At 35.4% G+C, this 21,558-nt stretch overlaps 1 protein-coding gene across 1 annotated transcript in view; it reads right to left on the reverse strand.

Moving 5' to 3' along the window:
- ANGPT1 (angiopoietin 1) overlaps window positions 1–21,558 on the reverse strand; it is a 305,768-nt gene that overhangs the window by 38,712 nt on the left and 245,498 nt on the right. The window contains exons 6-7 of the mRNA XM_005689163.3: window positions 14,531–14,632; window positions 3,954–4,120 (exon numbers count right to left, since the gene is read on the reverse strand). Coding sequence (XP_005689220.1) covers window positions 3,954–4,120; window positions 14,531–14,632 — 269 coding nt within the window. The remainder of the gene's footprint in view (window positions 1–3,953; window positions 4,121–14,530; window positions 14,633–21,558) is intronic.

Consider the following 21,558-nt stretch of genomic DNA (forward strand, 5'->3'; position numbering starts at 1 on the left):
CATCACAGATTACACTATAGCAGGTGTCATAGAAGACTTTCTGGAATAAAGGAAAGTCTTAAAGGTTTAGAGTGAGTGAAGTCACTCAGTCGTGCCCGACTCTTTGAGACCCCATGGACTATAGCCCACCAGGGTCCTCCATCCATAGAATTTTCTAGGCAAGAGTACTGGAGTGGGTTGCCATTTCCTTCTCCAGGGGATCTTCCTAACCCAGGGATTGAACCCCGGTCTTCTACATCACAGGCAGACACTTTAGAAGATGCATCCAAAGTTGGATTCATGTGTATAGGGTAAGGATATAGAATTACTTTTAATCAGTATGTGTCTAGAGCATGAGGAAGATCTATTTAAAATTCTTTTTTGGTTTATACAGTGCAGCCACAACTATTATAAGAATTTTAAAAATTAAATTTCTATTAAGATAAAATATTTTTAAAAAGAAAACTTAAGAAGAGGCATGGATGGTTAAGAGAAATTTCAAGTAGTTTCTGGACCATATTCACAATGAGGGGTTATCTGATTGTGCAGGGCAGCATGGCAGTAATAGCTGAATAAGTAGCTAGGATCAAGTCATGATGAGTTTTAGGTGGCGGACTTTACCTGTAGATATCTGAACACTGTTGAAATATGTGAAGGATGGCAGAGACCCAGTCAGATTATCTTTCAGAAAAAATCTTAATAACAGCTTGGAAAATATATTTGAGAGAATCAAGACTGTAGGTAGGAAGGCTTTATAATAGTCTGGGTGTTGGATGACAAGATCTGCATACTACTACCTCTCCAGAGGAAGTATTTAATAATTTCATGTTGATTGTGTGTTATTTCACATGATGTATCTATCACAACACTCTCACATTATTGTTTTTTCTTATTTATATTCTCTTGGGTTCTATAGATTTTATTTTCTATCTGAGATTGAATTTTCCTTAGAGGATAAAAGAAAAATATGCGTATTACATTTGTAAGCTCATCAATCTATTCACAACATTTATTTTTAATCTAGAGTAAATGTCTAGAGTATGAGAAAGATATTAACCCTTTTTTTTTTTTTTTGGTTTATATAGTATGACCACAACTATTATAAGCATTTTCCAAATACAATTACTATTAAGATAAAATACTTAAAAAAGAAAACTCAAAAATTTCTGATTTTAATTTCAAAGAGGAAAAAATATAGAAAATGTAAAAATAGAAAACAAAAACCTGTTGTGAATTTCATAGTTTTGATATTAGTTGGAATTTAATTTAATTTGAACAGGTCGATTTTCCAAAGTCTCATCCAAGTTTCTTCATCTTTATATGTATCTAACAGTACCTGCCTCAAAAGTCATTGTAAGGATTAAATGATTATAGTACTAAAAATAATTTAATAAATTATAAAATACTTATATATAAGTGCATTAATTCCTTTAAGAATTTATCACAGCGAGGCATCCTCTCTTCTCTTCAGAGAGAAGAGAACCTAGCAAAGAAGATGCACCATAAGCAAAGCTGGACATCTGCAGTCCCAACTTGAGGCCACCCATGGTGTTACTGAACTTGGAGAATCCGTGTGGGGCATGAGTGAGGAGACAGGTGGAGAGGTTCTCTTTTCAAGCTTCTGTTTGATTTTCTTTAAAAGACTGAATAATAATGCCAGTTTATAGTGTGCTTATTTCAACTAAGCTTTCACCAGAAGAGGCATTATGTTTTAATGAGCTTTAATTTCTCAATTGATGCCAATGTGAATCTTAATATTTAACTGCATAAGAAGGTGATGATTACAGATCTGTTTTCTGCTTGGTCTTGGCAGGAAAGAGGGCCAGAGCCACCAGCTTTATTACAGTAGCATTACAGAGTGGAAATTACACAGAACCAGCAGGAGTCAAACATCCCATGTTTAAGTCTTTCTCCTTCCTTGGGCAAAAATACTGTAGATTTCTGAACCTCAGCTTTGTTTTCTTTAAAACCAAAGGTTTGGAATTAAATGATTAAGTTCCTTCTGGATTTGTAATTCTGATTCTCAACGTTCACAATTCTCTCAAGGGACAAAAGTGGAGATCTCAGAGTGCACACCTCAGTTTAGCTTTCTGATCACAGATCTGCATCATTTGGGTCAAAATTACAAAGATGCTCAAGGACCGGGAAATGCTCAGCGAGGGCAGTGGGCCTGGAAGAGGAGACAAGCGTGCCTTCCTCAAGCAGATGCCACAATGACAATCATACTACGCATCCTGAAGCCTACTTCAGAGGCCTCCAACACCCCTAAACCTGTACCCTTAATACCACCCCATCCTCATAAGCATGCTCACACACACACACACACACACACTGAGAGACGTTTTGGAAAAGAACCAAAACAAATTCTTCAGGAGCCTAGAAAAAGACTAGACTAATTATTTGCTAGTCCTATTGTCAGTCTGTCTGACATTAGCCAAGTTTCATATAGTTTCAAGTTTCAACTCAAAACATTTACACAAGAGTATCCCTGATGTTTTACAGTGGTTTTTCTTGTTATAAAACTCTCAAAATATTGACCTCCTTGGAAACATTTCTTCTCACACTCCATTGGATTTTACAAATGTCTTTTCTTTTGTTTTTTGAGTTGCCATATGCACACCCTCAGTCCCCACCATGAGACTATCAACTCCTTGGATCAATTTCACATCTTCTGTTGTAGTGATATCATCACTGTTTGTTAAGAAAATGATTATTATATCTCCAAGGATTCAATCCCATACATAATCCATTAAAATAAAATGAGATGCATTCGTAAAAGAGTTATAGATTTAAACTCCTGAAGGATGGCATGTCTCAGAAATATAAGCAAGCAGCAGAAACAGTTGAACTATGAGGAGATGGCCACATAGGCTGGAATACAAGCATCAGGTCTTGGTAGCTGTCACTGCATTTTGCTTGAAGCAGTGTGCCAGCCCTTTCATGTATACACTTGTGTTTCCATGACCAGGGTCGAGTAGCCACAATATCAAGAGTTTAAAATCACTGCAACTCTAATTAACTGTTTATCTAATTTACAGAACTGAGTCAAACGTAATCATTAAGGACCTGCTATGTGCCAAGTATTGCCTTTATGGGTAGTGCTATAAAAGCGACTGAAATATACTTCCTGTTCTCAAGGAAGGCCAACCAGTTATTTAGTGATCTAATTTGTAACAAAGATAAACTGTGAGGTCTGGGAGACTAGTGATCTCATCACTGACTGCAAATTTGCCAGTGCCTAGTAGAGTTCCTAGAAGGCAGAAGCAATGTAGTGTTGGTGAAATAAATTTACTGCTCTGTGTTACTTGTTTAGCGATTTTTTTTCTAGTGTACAAGCTGCTCATTGAAAAAAAAATCTGAGATATTAACAATTAAGGGTATAGTCTGTCTATCTTTATATCTGCAATGATATGAAAAACACAACATGTTGTGTATATTGATATTATTACTTGGAGTTACTTCTGTCTTTCACATTTTGAGCAAAAAATTCTAAATTATGCCTCACCTTATTTTTCATGTTAATCCCTCAAACATAAAAATTTACCCCTCTTTTTCACCTTCAAGATAATGTAAAAAATAATTTAAGAAAGGAAAATGACTAAAGTGCAAGTAAAAAATCTGGTAGAAAACTATTTATTTCAAGCCCCTGAGTTTGAGTCAATTCTCTGTCATCAGTTTTATATGTATGAATTTACTGCAATGATAGCAATAATGAAAATAAAAACAATAATATCACACTTGAATTAATTCCCTATCTCTAGAATTTGAGCCAACATCACAATAATCAGTCTGTGAAAATGAAATTCACAGTTTTGAACAAGACTTTACAGGGCTTTTCATCTCTCTCTGTCATAGGCCAAAACAGACTGATTTTCATTTTGAAGGATCATTTCTTTATTTTCCACACTTTTCTATTAAAACTCTTAAATGACTAGGCATGAGGCAGTTGAACACCACACCCAAGAAGGATTTACCTGTAGTTCTGCTTTTCATTTCCTATGTGGAATCTGTCGTATTGTGAATAGGCTCGGTTTCCTTCCCAGTCCAATAACTCAATTCTTAGAGTGTACTGCCTCTGACTGGTTATGGCAAAAATAAACTCGTTCCCCAACCAATATTCACCAGAGGGATTTCCAAAACCCTGCCAAAGAAGACAGAGATGCAGTGGTTAATTCATGGAGATCTTTTCAAGTTTAATATTATGTTCTAAACAATAATAAAATATTCTTTAAAAGATGGTTCTTTCATATTTTTATACACTTTCTTCAGTTACACACTCAGTATTTTTTTGCTATGTTCCTCTCCAAGGCTCATTACAATAATTCTTAACACAGTAAAAATATGATATTCAAATCTGTGTAGATGAGAATTTTTTGAATTAAATGAATCTGGTTAATAGGTTTAACCAGTAAATGCTTCTCAATAACAACTTGCTTTTGAAAATGGTTCTTACATACTAGTTAATGGAATATTTTCAACATAGTTTAAACATTTTCCAATGAGTATCATCAGAAGTTATTTAAAAATACTATTGTTGTTTTATGATATTATTATTCACAGTCAAATTATGTTAGATAGTAACCAACAGGTTACTAGACCCTTAACTTCTATAGCTTTTAACATTTTCAAGTAATAATAAGCAAATCTGTAAATCCAGGACTTCAGTCACTTAAATACGTCAAACCCATAGATCAGGATTTGGAGGTAGAAGGCTGACACTTATGAGCTAGTGAGGGAATCTAGCTGGAGGCTCCAACCCTGAATCTCAACAAATTTCCTCTTTTCTCTTAAGGGAATCCCAGTCAGTCATCGTTACTAAGTGTTCAAAACAGTTTTGTTTGTGGGCTAAAAGAAGGAGTACATAAAAGAAAGCTAACTTTTAATGCTGGTTATGTTAGCGATAGGAAAATTAAAAACCCTAGATTACTTGGAGAAGGCAATGGCAACCCACTCCAATACTCTTGCCTGGAAAATCCCATGGATGGAGAAGCCTAGAAGGCTGCAGTACATGGGGTCGCTGAGGGTTGGACACGACTGAGCGACTTCACTTTCACTTTTCACTTCTATGCATTGGAGAAGGAAATGGCAACCCACTCCAGTGTTCTTGCCTGGAGAATCCCAGGGACGGGGGAGCCTGGGGGGCTGCCGTCTATGGGGTCGCACAGAGTCAGACACGACTGAAGCGACTCAGCAGCAGCAGCAGCAGCAGTAGCAGGAGATTCCCGGTGCTCTAGATTTTGGGTATTCACAAATGCCTCAGAAAGTATCCCTTGGTAAAACTTGAAGTTCAGTATAATTCCTGATCTACATGTTTTACTGACCAGACTATGAACTCCTTGAGGACAGAAGTTGTGTTGTATTTGTGAATCCTCAAAGACTAGTAGAATGCTGGTATACACTGGGCACTCCATATGCTTTACTGAAGTTCAAAGAACATGGAAGAAAGGCAGGAAGGAAGAAAACAAAAGACTATAGTATTCTGCAGTTGAATTCAGAAAAATAACCTTTAAACTTAATTCTTGTAGGTAATTTGGTTGAATCTCAAGGGTGTTTCTTAAAGTGCCCAACTGAATCATAATCACTGGAGCACTAGTTGAAAACAAATATTCCTGGCAGGCTCCAACCTGAATCAAAGTGTCTGAGACCAGTCCGTAAATCTGAATCTGATCCATCTGAATCCATTTATCTTGTGCACTTTGATACTTGGAAAACTTGGAGGTGTCTAGTAATCACATGATATACTTTGATGCTGCAGAAAGAAACATTCTGGTTCACCTGCTGCTAAGTCGCTTCAGTCATGTCCGACTCTGTGCAACCCCATGGATGGCAGCCCACCAGGCTCCTCAGTCCCTGGGACTCTCCAGGCAAGAACACTGGAGTGGGTTGCCATTTCCTTCTCTGGTTCACCTAGGTATTCACTAATAAAGGGTCTTATTCTATCTGTATGAATAAGAATGAGGAAAGTACTGAAAATCACAGCAATTGTTTTTTTAACAATTAATTAATTCATTTTAATTGGAGGCTAATTACTTTACAATATTGTGGTGGTTTTCACCATACACTGATATGAATCAGCCAAGGATGTCCATGTGTCCCACCATCCTGAACCCTCCTCCCACCTCGCTGCCCACACCATCCCTCTGAGTTGTCCCAGAGCATCAACTTTGGGTGTGTTTCATGCAGCAATTCTTATTTCCTCAATACAGAGGATAGAATTTGAAAAATATTTATTTCTTTTAAAATTTAATGTATATCAACTTTATAGAATTACAACTATAGTAGAAATGTTCTTTAATGATTTCTCCTTTAACCAACTTACATGGAGCAGTATTTTTCATTTTTTCTTTACAGTATATTAATACCCAGAGTACACTAAAATTATTAAATACAGTTGTGCACTCCCATCTGCCAACTGAGTTACTTACCAAAGACCAATTGTGTCTGGTCTCAAACTCATTTATGCCAGTTCTCTTATGGCAATGATAAGCTTTATAACGTGATGTAAGTAAGTTAAATATTAGTCAGGAAAGAGGAATTTTGTTTTGTTTTTGGTAAAAACTAATTTAGATGTTTATATTTGCTCTATGAAAGCAAATCACTAAAAATTCTTTTGAACTATAAGTTGTTGCAACAATCCTAAAAGACTGAAGAAAATAATAAAACTTTAGAGGACTTTTAACATACATTGCTTTTTATATGGCTTACTTGCTCTAGTTTAAAAAAAAAGAAGCTAAATATTTGATGCATTTGATTATGGGAAAGTTTTATGAAAGAATCTCTAATTCAGAATTGTAAGCTTTGAGCTTCCATTTTAAAAATGTGGGCAAATGAATGTATTTTCAATGAAATGTATTAGCATATATATATATATATATATATATACATACATATACACACAATTTTAACTTAGTTGCATATATGTATCTCAATTTAAATTAGTTTTTGATCAACTAAACACCTTTTGTCCAAATTGCAGTGGGTACATGCATCCCCTAAGATCATCTCCCTGTAGCCCAGAGTACAGATGTCGGATCTATTGAAGTCCATACTCTAGGGTCTCCTTTCTTCTCTGTTCTTAAGATGCTCAAGTCACAGGTTGCAAGAGCTCCACAGTGGCAGGAAATCTTAATTTAAAATGTGCTAAGAATTTTACACATTCTTAGGGAAACTGGTGCTATATACCATGGAGATGAGTGAAATTTACCTTCTTCAATGAGTAAGCAAAGCAGAAAGTTACAGGGGACTGAAAATTAGCACATTCTCAGTTGCAGAAGACACTGGGAAGGAAAAGAAGACCACTGGAATTCTCCTTGCATTTCTTTTCAGCTCAGACATGAAAAAACTCTATAGCCACTTGAGGATTCCCTCTTTTGTGTGGTCAGTTAGAAGAGATTCAGTAATTATACTAAATGTGAATAAGGAAGGTGGGGATGATGAAGTGTGAAGTTTTAGGTCAAATAATTCCATGCTGTTGAAATAGCTGCAAGGATATAAAAGCTCTCCAGCCTTCCTAGGGAAAAGCACAGTGATCTCCAGTAAGCCTCCAAAAAGGAAGAACATTTGTATAATTCCTCCATGTGTCTTCGTTCCCAGCTTGTCATGCAAGCTTGTACCCCCTCTAGGTGGAGGCTAATAACCATTCCTGAACAGTTTGCTTTTTGTGACTGAAGACAGAGGAAGACACAACTGAAGAGAAAGTAATGAAATTTGCTTTGATAAAACAAAATTTTATTTCATGCACCTTTCCGGAAAACTTTCTAAATATATGCTCTATTGGCTGCAAGGAATCAACGTGTTAGAGAGATTCTAACACAATCAATCTCTCTGTTAGAGAGAGAGTGTAGGAGGAAACCTAATAGCTAAGTGCAATGATGCAGAAAAAAAAAGATGAAAAAATTCAAGAAAGAAGGAAAAATGGGTTCCTAATTTAGTAAACTGTCTATTGGATAGTTTATTAGGCAACCATGGATCTGACACCTAGTCACAAAGACAGGTTTGATTAAACAACTTCTACTCCCTACCTCTGGCTCCAACTGGAAGTCTTGCTCAGCCACATACTTGCTCTTATTTTTGCGTCTTAGTTTCCTCATATGCAAAATAAGGATTTAAAATATTTCCACATACAATGTTGTGAGGAAGAAGTGAGATAATATATTCAAAGCATTTATCTCAGTGTTGATGCATGAGGAGTACTTAACAAAAATCTAGTTTCTATTATAATTAGAGGATATATCACAATATATAGTAATTTTCTGATTATCTGCCTCTGTTCCAAAAGACTATAAGCTATTTGGCATTATGTAGGTTCTTTTCCACTCTATATGAGAAATCCTAGGTCTTGTCTTAGCCTGAAATTTAATAAGGAGATATTGAATCAATGCTTTAAATAGTTTTAAGATGCTAGGAACTAATGTATTCTTATGATAAGTTGAGTATTGGTTTATACAAATGAGTACTGTCCTTTTAATCCAAGAAGTTAATTATTATTATTTTTCTTTAAAATTTCTTTTATTAAAAGAAATACATGAACCATAAAATAGGTTGGGACACTATAAAAACATTTAAACTCATATTATAAATTTTCTTTTTTTTTTAATTTTTATTTTTACTTTATTTTACTTTACAATACTGTATTGGTTTTGCCATACATTGACATGAATCCACCACGGGTGTATATGCGTTCCCAAACATGAACCCCCCTCCCACCATAATCCAAGAAGTTAATTATTAAATAAGAAGTTTAAGCCAACTGGTTGCAACAGGGGCTAAGCTATGGCACAAACAATAGCTTGTGTCTACCGATTATCTTCTTACTCTTGTTTCTGCTTTCCTACTGCTAAAGAGAAGTTGTCTTCTTTATCTCTACCTTGGTTCTACTTTTTTAATTCCTTTCTCACTACCTCTCATAAGGTTTAGGATCTACAAAAGAAATTTTTGAGATCTTAAACCCATGCTAATAACTTGATAGTTCTGACATTTGCTTTCAACTGGCACTGCATATCAGAAACAGCTGTGGAGCTTTTTCAAAATATAGATGACTTGGTTGTTTCCCATATGGAGGTTCTGAGTCGGTATGTCTGGGGCGGTCTTAGAGATTTGTACATTTAAAAGTTTCTCAGGTGAGTATGCTATGTACTAAAGGTGGAGAACCATAGGACTATAACGTAGAATACCTATTCTGAATGCAAATGAGAAATAATAAATTAACCAGATCAAATTATCTAAGAGGTACATAGGGGGAAAAAAAAGACAGGCATAAAACTAAACCTCATCTTTACATTGAAGATATTAGCAGTTAAGTGTTGATTGTATATTATGGGAGTGTCTTTGAAAAAAATTCCTATTTTTTCTGGAAATACAGAGATGGACAATGCACAAACAAGCAAAAAAAAAAAAAGATTTACATATTATTGAATACCTAACAGTTTACCACAGGTTTTATATTTTACTCCAAATAGCTTGCAACAGTCATAAGAATGAAAGCAAAGTCTTATACAAAATTCAGTGTTGACACTGAAAAAGCAGTAAGTCTTTTGAATCAACAATAGTAATAAAAAAGAACTTGTTCCTTTTTTATAAATAAAATCCAAGGATGCTACACCATACCCTGCCAATCATAATAACATAATTTAAAAAATCACATATTATGATTCTGATATCATAATTCAGATAGATTGTTTATCAATTTTATTTCTCCTTTAGCTCTTTAATAAAAGGCAAAAGACTCTGGAATTTAGCTTAAGCTAATGCTGACTTAAAATTGGCCATATAAACCACATTTTGCTTAAAAAAAAAAGCACACAGAGAATAGATTAATATTCATTAGCTTTTGCCAAAATTTGCAAAGATGTTCAGTTTTGATTTGTATTTTTCCAAGTTGATAAAATAATTGTCTGTAATACTTTATCTGATAATATTCATAGGAAGTGTTGACTTTTTATGGCTGAAACACAATTGAAACCAGACACAGTCTATGTACCTTGTAGGTTTCATCTCTTTTCATAAAATGATCAAAGAAAACAAATAAGAAGTCAGGGTTACCGAGTGGTGGCTTTCCAAAGGTGCTTAATATACAATTCAATTGCGCATCTCCTCTAACTACTGAGACAGCCCAAGAAAGATCAAAAGATGAATATTTCAGTATTTAAAATTTCTGATATGTATTTTTCTCCTTTTAATGTGAATATGATAAAATTAAGTTGAAAATGTGCTCTTAATTTCCTTCCAGAAACAAAGAACTCCCCAAAGGTATGGTGCTCAGAAGGAGATATTTGTGTAAATAGGAAGCTCTGTTTATGGAGCTAAAAGTTTTCAATACAAAGACAGGTTGTCTCCAGGGCATTAGTCACTACCTTCTATAAAGTTAGGCCACTGAGGTACTGTTTGGAACACCTAGCTTGATTGGGCTGTATATGCAAAAGTACTGCTGATAAGTGTTATTGCTGTAGCCCACTAAATGGTATTCTCATGGCTTGAAGGAGTTAACGTTGTTCCCTAAGTGCCTCATTAAAAAAGCCCACTCCAGACTTCCCCCTTGGCAAACATCTTTACAAATCCATAAACCAGATTTTGCTGAATCTCCTCATAAGGAAGTTTTAAGTGAAAACAAAGCTTAGGTAAAGGATTTTGTAGTCTTAAAGTCAACATTAAGAATCAATTAAACTGCAAGTCTTCCATGGTGAGAGAGGTTTAAAAATAATAATTATATATTTGTAATTTCATGTGTTGATAATTTTAACATGTTGTTCTGGAGACCTTACGAAGCAAGAGTCAGCCCACAGATATCAACCAGTATAAAGGGAAGGAGAGAGGAAAGGCAGAAAGGAAGGAGGGACGAAACTTTAGTCCTACAGTCAGTGCTTGAGAAAGAAGTGAAGCATCTTATCGTATATAATAGAAGAGTGAAGATTAAGGAGTAACTGGTACACGTCAAGTTCTCTTTCCCAAATGATGTAGCAGCCAGTTCTGATTCAGGGAGCAGAAGTGGGTGTGACTGATAAGAGCTGGCATAAGGAGTCTATGCTCATTCTTTGTGGAGTCATGTTGCTTTGTCTGCAGGTGAAAGAAAAGCTCTGGAGGAAACAACTGAAACACTTTATACCATGTGATTTGGTGACAGTTAACCAAATTATAACATACGATAAATTTTTTAAAATTTTTATTTATTTAATTTATTTAATTTATTCATTCTAATTGGAGGCTAATTACTTTACAATATTGTAATGGTTTTTTCCATATATTGACATAAATCAGCCATGGGTGTACACGTGTTCCTCATCCTGAGCCCCCCTTCCACCTCCCTCCCCATCCCATCCCTCTGGGTCATCCCAGGGCATGAGCCCTGAGCATCTTGTCTCACGCATCAAACCTGGACTGGTGCTCTGTTTCACATATGATAATATACATGTTTCAATGCTTTTCTCTCAAATCATCCCACCCACGCTGTCTCCCACAGAGTCCAAAAGACTGTTCATGGAAAGGGTTGACTCATTGGGAAAGACTTTGATGCTGAGAGGGATTGGGGGCAGGAGAAGAAGGGGATGACCGAGGATGAGATGGCTGGATGGCATCACTGACTCGATGGACGCGAGTCTGAATGAACTCCGGGAGTTGGTGATGGACAGGGAGGCCTGGCGTGCTGTGATTCATGGGGTCACGAAGAGTAGGACACGACTGAACTGAACTGAACTGATACATCTGTGTCTCTTTTGCTGTCTTGCATATAGGGTTATCGTTACCATCTTTCTAAATTCCATATATATGCGTTAGTATACTGCATTGGTGTTTTTCTTTCTGGCTTACTTCACTCTGTATAATAGGCTCCAGTTTCATCCACCTCATTAGAACTGATTCAAATGTATTCTTTTTAATGGCTGAGTAATATTCCATTGTGTATATGTACCACAGCTTTTTTTTTCCACAGCTTTTTTTTTAAAAATTAAAACAAAACAAAAAAATGTCGTCAGACTCATTTTTGCCAAAATGTTTCAAAATTTTAGAGTTTATCTCATTTCTGACTGTGTAGAATTGACACTAAGCTGATAAACTGTTCTAGTTTGAATAAAAGACAGTCTTTCTATCTCCCCTGAAAAAGGGAGAGGAGAAAACTTCACAAAAGCTGTGATTAAAAGAATAATTCAGCCCTATTCCAACAATGAAAAAACTTGCTTAAATATATACATTTGAAAAATGCTTATAAGACATGAATCAATGACATCCTTCATATGTCAATCTTCCTTACTTGATATACCTAGTTTGCCAAGGCAGCAGATGATTACAGTTAGTATGTCACCATTTGGAAAGTCACTGTGATGACAACTTTATATTAAATTTTCTTTTATCATTAGTATTAAAAATAATGTATTTCAGACTTGCCAGATTCTATAGCTATAGTCTAATTCTCAGATAACTTCTTCAAAACTTATTTTAGTAGTGAAAATAATCATGACTTAAGATGATCTGCCAAATAATATTTTTGCCAGAGTTAAGAAAACATTTGCAGTTTTTGATGTTTTAATCTTGGATAATAATAATACCTACAGTTTACTGACAGTTCAATGTGCCAAGTGCTTTACTTATAGCTAATTCTCACAATATCCCTGGCAAGGCAAGTGAGGGACTATTCGTAATGTCCCCTCCTAACAAGTGAGAAAGTTAAGGTGTGGGTTAAATGATTTGCTAAAAATCACTCCACTTTTAAGCGGCAGAGTGATGACTAGAACTGTGCATGTGCAGACAGGAGGCCATGTCTCCAGGGTGACTCCAGAACCAAGAACACTCAATCTACAGAACCAAAGAATTGAAATGTTGCCTCTGGAGGACTTTACAACCCAAGAAATCTTTTAATGAATAAAACCTGGGTTCTGCAGCTTGTATGGACTGATTCAAGACTAGCCAATTCGTCTATAAGTATGACATTCCCCTAGTCCTTTAAATTTCACCCTAAGCTCTGGATTGTGGAGACAGATTTGAGAGCCTTGCCTCCTATCTCCTTTCCAGTTTACCTCAAAATGAAAGCTCTTTCTTTTCTCAAAAGCCTGTGCCATAGTATTGGCTTCTTTAGCCCTTACTCAGTAACATCATCTTTATTCTAAGTTCTCACAGTTAATCTTGTATATTTTTGGTCTAGGTTGAAAGACTTCACATTTATCTTTGTAGAACTCTATCTTGTTGGCTTTAGCCTACTTTTCTATTTTGAGTTTATGGAAGATATCAAGATTCCAACTTTGTGTAACTCCAAACTTTATTAACTTACTTTCAGTGTTAAATCTGATTAAAAAAAATACTGTAGATAAAGAGACACCAGTAGACACTTTCCTTCATTTCTTAAAACCCTTTGTTTACTGATGTTTGGTCAATTACTAACCTACTAATGGGTAAACTGCAATGTTAACAAGCAAACCACAGTTTCTACACATTTTCAACATGAATATCAAGGCAGAACTTAGGTTAGTACAATATTTCTCTTTATCTCTTTCTTTACTTTCTGAGAGGAGAATTTGTCAAAAATTTGTCAAGACAAGAATTACCCGGAACATTTAGATGTAAAAGATATTAGTTTGCAAAAGGAAATCCTCTTCCATTACTGTTTCTTGATAATTTGTCAGCAGACTTTAACAGTTAATATTGTAGGCACTATGTGATTATTGGATTATGGATTATTTCAACCATCTACTGTATTATCTTGGAAAAAATGATCTCCCAACTTGCTCAGTTTCTTCTTAAAATGGGGACAGTATTAACTAATACATTTAATATAAAAATTAGATAAGAACTTATGTATGAGACTCGTACATAAAAATACTGAAAGGGTAGCTATGATGATGGTGATGATGGTAATGATGTTATCTACTGTTATTCTGGAGACCTCAATCACATCTCACAGTTCATACCCTTGTGTACTTGTCTTACTTTGAATCTGGACTGGTCCTGTCATCAACTTTAACTAAAAGAATATAGTAGAAGTGACATGCCATTTCTGGGTTTAATAAATCTTAAAAGACCTGGAAGCTTCTATTTTTGTGCTCAAAGGATGTCAACTGCCACATAATGAATCTGATGACCCTGGATCACCATACTGGGGGAAGCCCACCCTAGCCACATTGGAGGAGTTTTCAGTCCATAGGCAGCAACAACTTGCCAGCCACTCGAGTGAAGTCATTGATGGTGCCCCCCAGTTCTGCTCCACAGCCCACAGCCCTATATACTTCTCTTGCCCTGGCTTATGTATCCCAGACTGGGTCCAAATTCTAGCTTCCTCCACCCTCATTCAATCAGGAACAAATTCAGACAATAAATAATAGTTTATTAAATAATTTCAGTAACATATTTTTCTTTCTGATATACACATGGAAATCATTTATTGAAAAAGATTTATGAGTGCTTTGTGTTTAATGAGAAAAATGTCAGGAATGTATCATTTTATTTTTAAAATAAAATGTATCATTTTATTTTTTAAAAGACATCTAAAAATACAAGGGCTTATCACATAGTGTAGTGAAGAAAATCTCACTATAAAATGTCAAAAACTATGTAAATTCTTCCAACTTACCATTTTATATTCTTTCCAACCTCTTTGGAAATCTAGACTTCCATCTTCACGATGCTGTATTACAGTCCAACCTCCCCCATTGAGATCCATATTGCAAAATACCTGACAAAGAAACATAAAGCCAAGTGAAAATTATGTCTAATTTAAAGAAACAGGTATCAGATATATTTCAAAACAGAAATAGGATGGATAGCCTTATAGAAAAAAATGATGACGAATTGCCGAGTTGAAAATATTAATTCAGATATTTTATTGGCTACTTCTTCCTATATCCAAGTTGTTTCTGATTAAATTCCATCAAATGTGCATAAATTACTTGTAAAGTTTTGAATCAGTCAGCTGAAAACTGTCTCTCTCAGTCACAGACTATAAAAATTATTTTTAAAAATTTGTCTTCAATAGCAATAGGCACCGTGTATAATCAATTTTTTAAAATGTTACTAAAGTTTCCAAAATTACATACTATTTTACTGATAAAACAGAAGATTTGGAATTTTTACCTTTAATTTATTAAATTACAATATGCCAATAATAAAGGTTTTGGAAAAATGGTGTTTTAAAAATCATGTATATTTAGTATTACACATTTCATTGCATATTTACTCCTATACACTCATATACTACAATAATTATTCTTGACGGTTCAGTATAACATTAGAGGCAAAATTTGGTCCCTAGCATATGGAGAACACATTATTTGCTTGAATTTTCATCATGAACGATACAAGGAGAACATGACATACTATATTCCTTCTGACTGTGAGAAGCTTTTCTTTTGCATGTGGAAAAGTTATCCAAATCTTTCAAAGACTTATGCTTATTTCAATTATTCTAAATATAATGGTATTTATTTAGAAATGGATTCATTTCCCCCAGAGCCCACCAAGGAGAGAAACATATCTGTAATAGGATTATCTTTAGAGAGCAATCACTGTAATTGATGAAGCATGAATGTGGCAGCTTGATTATTCAAGGGCTCAGCAGTGAGGAGCATCATTCCCCTGGCAATCATTCCTACTAATGCAATTTGGAATCTGGCTAAAGGTGTAGATATGAGGCAACAGCAGCAGGCAGGCTGTGTGGGCATAGAGCCTGATTAAAGGAAAAAACCTCAAGTGTTTTCCCTGAGGCATTAAATTTTGAGCACAAATGGCGAAAGGGTATGAAAACATTGGCAAGAACTGTCATTCTAAGGACAAATTGTCCATGTATTTCCTCGGAGTAAAGGGAACTATGAAATACATACTTAACTGTAAGCATATGAAAATAGGCAGAATGCTCTCCTGTGGACTCTTCCTCTAACTTGACAACAGCCGCCCATCAGTATGCACTCATCATCACGAGGAACTGACTCCCTCCAAGATTACAAATTTGAAATTCCCCTCCCTATCTTGAAGTGAAGTGAAGTGAAGTGAAGTCGCTCAGTCGTGTCCAACTCTTTGCGACCCCATGGACTGTAGCCTAACAGGCTCCTCTCTCCATGGGATTCTCCAGGCAAGAGTACTGGAGTGGGTTGCCATTATCTTAAAGTTCTAGTAATCCCTTAGCTTCTATGCACCTGCTCTTTGTCCTCAACATAACCTCTATCTAGTCTTTTGTCTTCCTTAATTCTAAGTCAATTTTTTCACCCCACAAGCATTTTGGGGCACTGAGTCTATGATATAACTGGTGATATTTTGATGAAGAAAATATGGATCATATCATCAAAACACCTAAAAGTTTAAATAGTGATTGCTCCCATAGGAATAAGAAGATGTAAGAATTCACAATTTTCAACTCCAGTGACCTGAAGAATAACAGAGTCAGCAATCTAAATGAGAAATTTAAGGAATAGAGCTAACGTGAGAAAAGAAATGACCATGGTTTGGGAAACCTAATGTTTAGGAGAGCACAGTCATCCAAAGAGGGGAGTTTATTGATTAGAGATGATATAATTATAGGCAGATCAAGAATGAATAAGAATAAGGATAAGAGAATGAGGGACTAAGAAAGGAATAGTCATAACAATAAAATGTCTTTTAAGTGCTAAATAATTTAAACACTTCACTGCATTTTCCAATTTATCTCACAACAGCCCTTAAATGTAGGTGTGATTATTATGTCCAGTTTGCAAATGAAAAACCTCAGACTTCAAATATTTCAAGAACTTATCAATGGTTATTATTAATAAAACAAGTACTGAATTTAGGATTTGAATCCCTTGTTCTAAATTATACTGGGGATAATCTTGAAAGCAGCAGTTGATACCATAAAGACAGATTTCTAAAGAAGTTAAAAAAAAATAGTGGAAACAGATATGGGGAGGGGTGATGGCCCAAGAATGGGCTTTGGTGAACAACTGACGGAGAAAAAACCAGACATCAATAATCTTTAGGTAGGCAGGAAATTCATTTTATTTGCTACTGTGCCTAGTGTCTAGAGCAGTGCCTAGCTTATCAGTTCAGTTCAGTTCAGTCGCTCAGTCACGTCCAACTCTTTGAGATCCCATGAATCTCAGCACGTCAGGCCTCCCTGTCCATCACCAACTCCCAGGGTTCACTCAGACTCGCGTCCATCGAGTCAGTGATGCCATCCAGTTATCTCATACTCTGTCGTCCCCTTCTCCTCCTGCCCCCAATCCCTCCTAGCATCAAAGTCTTCTCCAATGAGTCAACACTTCACATAAGGTGGCCAAAGTACTGGAGTTTCAGCTTTAGCATCATTCCTTCCAAAGAAATCCCAGGGCTGATCTCCTTCAGAATGGACTGGTTGGATCTCCTTGCAGTCCAAGGGACTCTCAAAAGTCTTCTCCAACACCACAGTTCAAAAGCATCAATTCTTTGGTGTTCATGACCACTGGAATATGGAATGAAGCAGGGCAAAGACTAATAGAGTTTTGCCAAGAAAATGCACTGGTCATAGCAAACACCCTCTTCCAACAACACAAGAGAAGACTCTACACATGGACATCACCAGATGGTCAACACCGAAATCAGATTGATTATATTCTTTGCAGCCAATGATGGAGAAGCTCTATACAGTCAACAAAAACAAGACCTGACAGGAGCTGACTATGGCTCAGATCATGAACTCCTTATTGCCAAATTCAGACTGAAATTGAAGAAAGTAGGGAAAACCATTAGACCATTCAGGTATGACCTAAATCAAATCCCTTATGATTATACAGTGGAAGTGAGAAATAGATTTAAGGGACTAGATCTGATAGATACAGTGCCTGATGAACTATGGACGGAGGTTCGTGACATTGTACGGGAGACAGGGATCAAGATCATCCTCATGGAAAAGAAATGCAAAAGAGCAAAATGGCCTAGCTTATAGTAGGCACTAAATGAATATTTATTGAATAACTAGAGATGCAATAAGGAAAGATAAAACAGGAAAACTTGATTAATGGAATGCAATGAAAGTTGGGGATAGAATTCAAGTTTGGGGAGTGTTCAATTTGGTCAAATATTCCAGAGAAGTCAAGATAAATAAAGATTAAGAAAACACACATTTAAATTTAGAATGAAGGAGCCTTTAGTGATCTTGAAGAGAGAGACTGCAGGATTCCTATAAGAATAAAATCCAGATGGCTCATTTTAGAGAGGACATTGTTGGTGATTCGACACAGCAGCCGAAGTGGAACTCTACTGGTAAAACAGATAAGAGTAAGTGAAAATGTCAAGGAGATAGTTTCTTACTGGAAACTAATGTCACTTGTATTTTAATTAAATTTTACCCTGCCTTGACTGGTTAATTTAGATTTTTTCCCCAGACTTTGATTTCCTAATGGACACTGATTGCCTGAAAGTTTGCCAAAATGTGCTTGCAAACCTATGAAGTCCATTTACACACTCAGGGAAAGGAATAACCACAACTATAAATATATAGTGTGTAGACAAAACTGCTCTTTACAGTTTTCTTTTTTGTCACTATTACCTATGTTATTAAAATTCTATGCACTTAAAAAGTTTTGAAAAAGTGATTTTTTTAAAAAATCACTCGCTAATTTTAGAAAAGACAACTTTCCTTTTAAACAAAGATATCTAGTAACTTGCAAATGTTAAGATATGCCGGGAGTGTTTCTTAGGTAAAGACCCAAATAAGTTAACCCAGAGGAGAGAGAAGTTACCCAGGCAGATTACTGCCTTGGAAGCTAAAGTGCAGGGAAGTTAAGAAGTTAGATTTACACTCCACAATTCCTACTGGGACTCAGTAATACCAGCAAAGTTAACAGTTGCTTTTTGGTGAATATGGACACAATAGAAGGGAATGATGTATTGGTTAGGGGCGTGGACTTAGGTGCTACATTACCTGTGTTCAAGTCCCATCTCAGCCCTAACTATGTTGTAGATCTTTTGCAAGGATTAAATTAATTAATACAAATAGTTTTCAGAACAGTGTTTGGCATATAACAAGCTTTGTCATTAATCTCTTGGATGTATTTTACATATGTGATGTGTATTTATATTGTACGTATATACTTTACGTATAGCTCATATATCATAATAGATTACTATTATATATTTCATATAATTTATTATTTATTATGGATAATATAAAACATATAAAGCCAAAATACACAAATTCAATAAACTGTCCTTATGATTACAATTACCAGATTCTTGTTAATAACACTGGCATCATCAATTTCTAAGCACACTTTCTATTGCATACATATTTATGTAATATATATACATATATGTATATGTCCATATATACATATGAAGTTGGGCTTCCCAGGTGGTTCAGTGGTAAAGAATGCCAAAGCAGGAGCTGCAGGAGACATGGGTTTAATCCCTGGGTTGGAAAAATCCCCTGGAGGAGGAAATGGCAACCCACTCCAGTATTCTTGCCTAGATAATCCCATGGACAGAGGAGGGTCAGTCCATGGGGTCACAAAGAGTCAGACACGACTGAGCTACCAAGCTCATATGAAGGTGGATTAGTGCTAGCAACCTGTCACACACAAAAGACCATGATTTTTCGTCAGAAGAAAAACAAAAAGCCTATGCTTAACAGATGAAAGAAGTTCAAGAAGATAGGTGGTTGGTTTTGAAAGATTTGAGACATGAAAGGACTTGAAAAGTTCCTTTGCCAATATAGTGTGGTCTGTGCTATCTGGAGGGAGCCTTCCTGTAGATGCAAGCGCCTTGCTACATTTACTGTGACTGTTGCATTTATTGATCATATGACTTGGGCTTAACTCTATCCAAGAACAGATTGAACTGGCTCCTATCCCAGGCAAGGTCAAAGCTTTCAAGCATTAAAATCTTTTAACATAATAATGATTTAAACCCAAACAAAAAGGGGAAATTTGATTCACATAGTTTTTATGTTTTTATGCTACATACAAGTTGGAATGATTAACCTTGTGAGTGTTAATTATTTTTCCATAACCTTAAATAAAAAAGGCTCAACACATTTGTTATAGTCCTTTTCCAAGAATTAGGGAAATTATAAATTCAGAAACAAATTTTTAAATATTTCATAGTAATCAGAGCTATTATTTAATGGTTTGTTTTACTGTATGAAACTAAGCAGATTACAGTGCATTTGGTTTTAGAAAGTAATGAAATCAAAGGAAAAATCCTGCTTTCTACTACCATGTACTGAAGGAAATTCAGAGTGGAAAATATCCACAAGCCATTAATAATGAAAAAAAAAGTAAAAAATAGATATATAAATAATCTAATTCTCATTTTCTATCTGCTTGAAAATTTTAGTAGTCCTAGAAAACTGCCTTTGGCTTCCACGTCACATTTGAAAACATAATACTTTTCTAACTTTTGCAGACATTCTTTCTTAGCAGGGAATGATGTCAGTCAAAACAACTATATAACAACTGTGTATACTTGCAAATTTCACTCTGCCTAAAATTAATAATTCATACTAATAGTTTTTGTTAATTGCCTAAATAGGTCAATTTAATTGATTAATCCATATATCATATATAGCTAGACATTTTGTTTTGTTTTTACATAGACTTGCCTTGCTAGAATTTCTTTAAGTATTAAAATGAGCAAAATTTTTGCTAAGCATATCATGATTAGCACCAAACTTTATAGCCACAAAGCAAAATATATGTGGAAGGGTGATGGTCCTAAGGATGCCTTTTCCAAGCACTTTTTATAGAACTTTTTTATAGAACTGAGAGGATACCAATGAGCTATATAAAAATAAGAGAAGGCAATGAAATTACAGGGTGGGAGGAAGTAGGGTGGCTTACAATCAGACCTGACAATGAACACTTAGCTGTGTCACTCACATAGGTTCCTATAAAAAATTATGGATGGTGTAGCTTCAGTCATCACTAATATAAGTAATTATCTCACTTAGCTCCCTGTTAGGATGGTATAGTCTAGAGTTGATTTCTTTGTTACAAAGCCTGTATTCAGTATTTGCTATGTGATTTGGGCAAGTTATTTTTCTAAAATAGGGATAAAGAGAGCACCAATATATATCATAGAGTTATTGAAAGGGATAAACAAGTGAATATATATATATCTAAAGTTCTCAAAACAGAAACTGGCAAACTGTAAATGCACAGTACATTTGAACTATTATATTAATCAGTTTCTCAATAACATTGGGAAGTTCACACAATGTTTGTTCTTACTAATTCTAAGGTATGTGACTATAACAAGGAAATCTGCTACTTACTAGTAAGTGCAGGTATAACATGCTAAAATGTCCATCTCCATAACAGAACATTATTACTACTTGCAAAAGGATCATAATCTCAAAGGGGAAAGAATAAAACAAGGGAATGAACACAAGAAGCCCAAAGTCTTTCCTTCCTTATGGTCAGTTATCTCTCCCTCTCACCACGCTCTGCTATTATTTCCGATTAAACTAAACCTAATGACAGTAAAAATAACATGTGAATTTCTCCTTCTTCCTCTGAAGAAATATAAGTGCCATTTTTATAGTGATAAAATTTGCCTCTTATAGGCCTGTATTGATATTATTGCTAATCTGTCTGGGGTACTATTTTTCTCTAGGCCCAAATGTAACAAGTCTAATCCAGCATATATTTAGCATTT

The sequence above is a fragment of the Capra hircus genome, chromosome 14, assembly GCF_001704415.2.
Source record: "Capra hircus breed San Clemente chromosome 14, ASM170441v1, whole genome shotgun sequence".
In the NCBI taxonomy this organism is placed as follows: Eukaryota; Metazoa; Chordata; class Mammalia; order Artiodactyla; family Bovidae; genus Capra; species Capra hircus.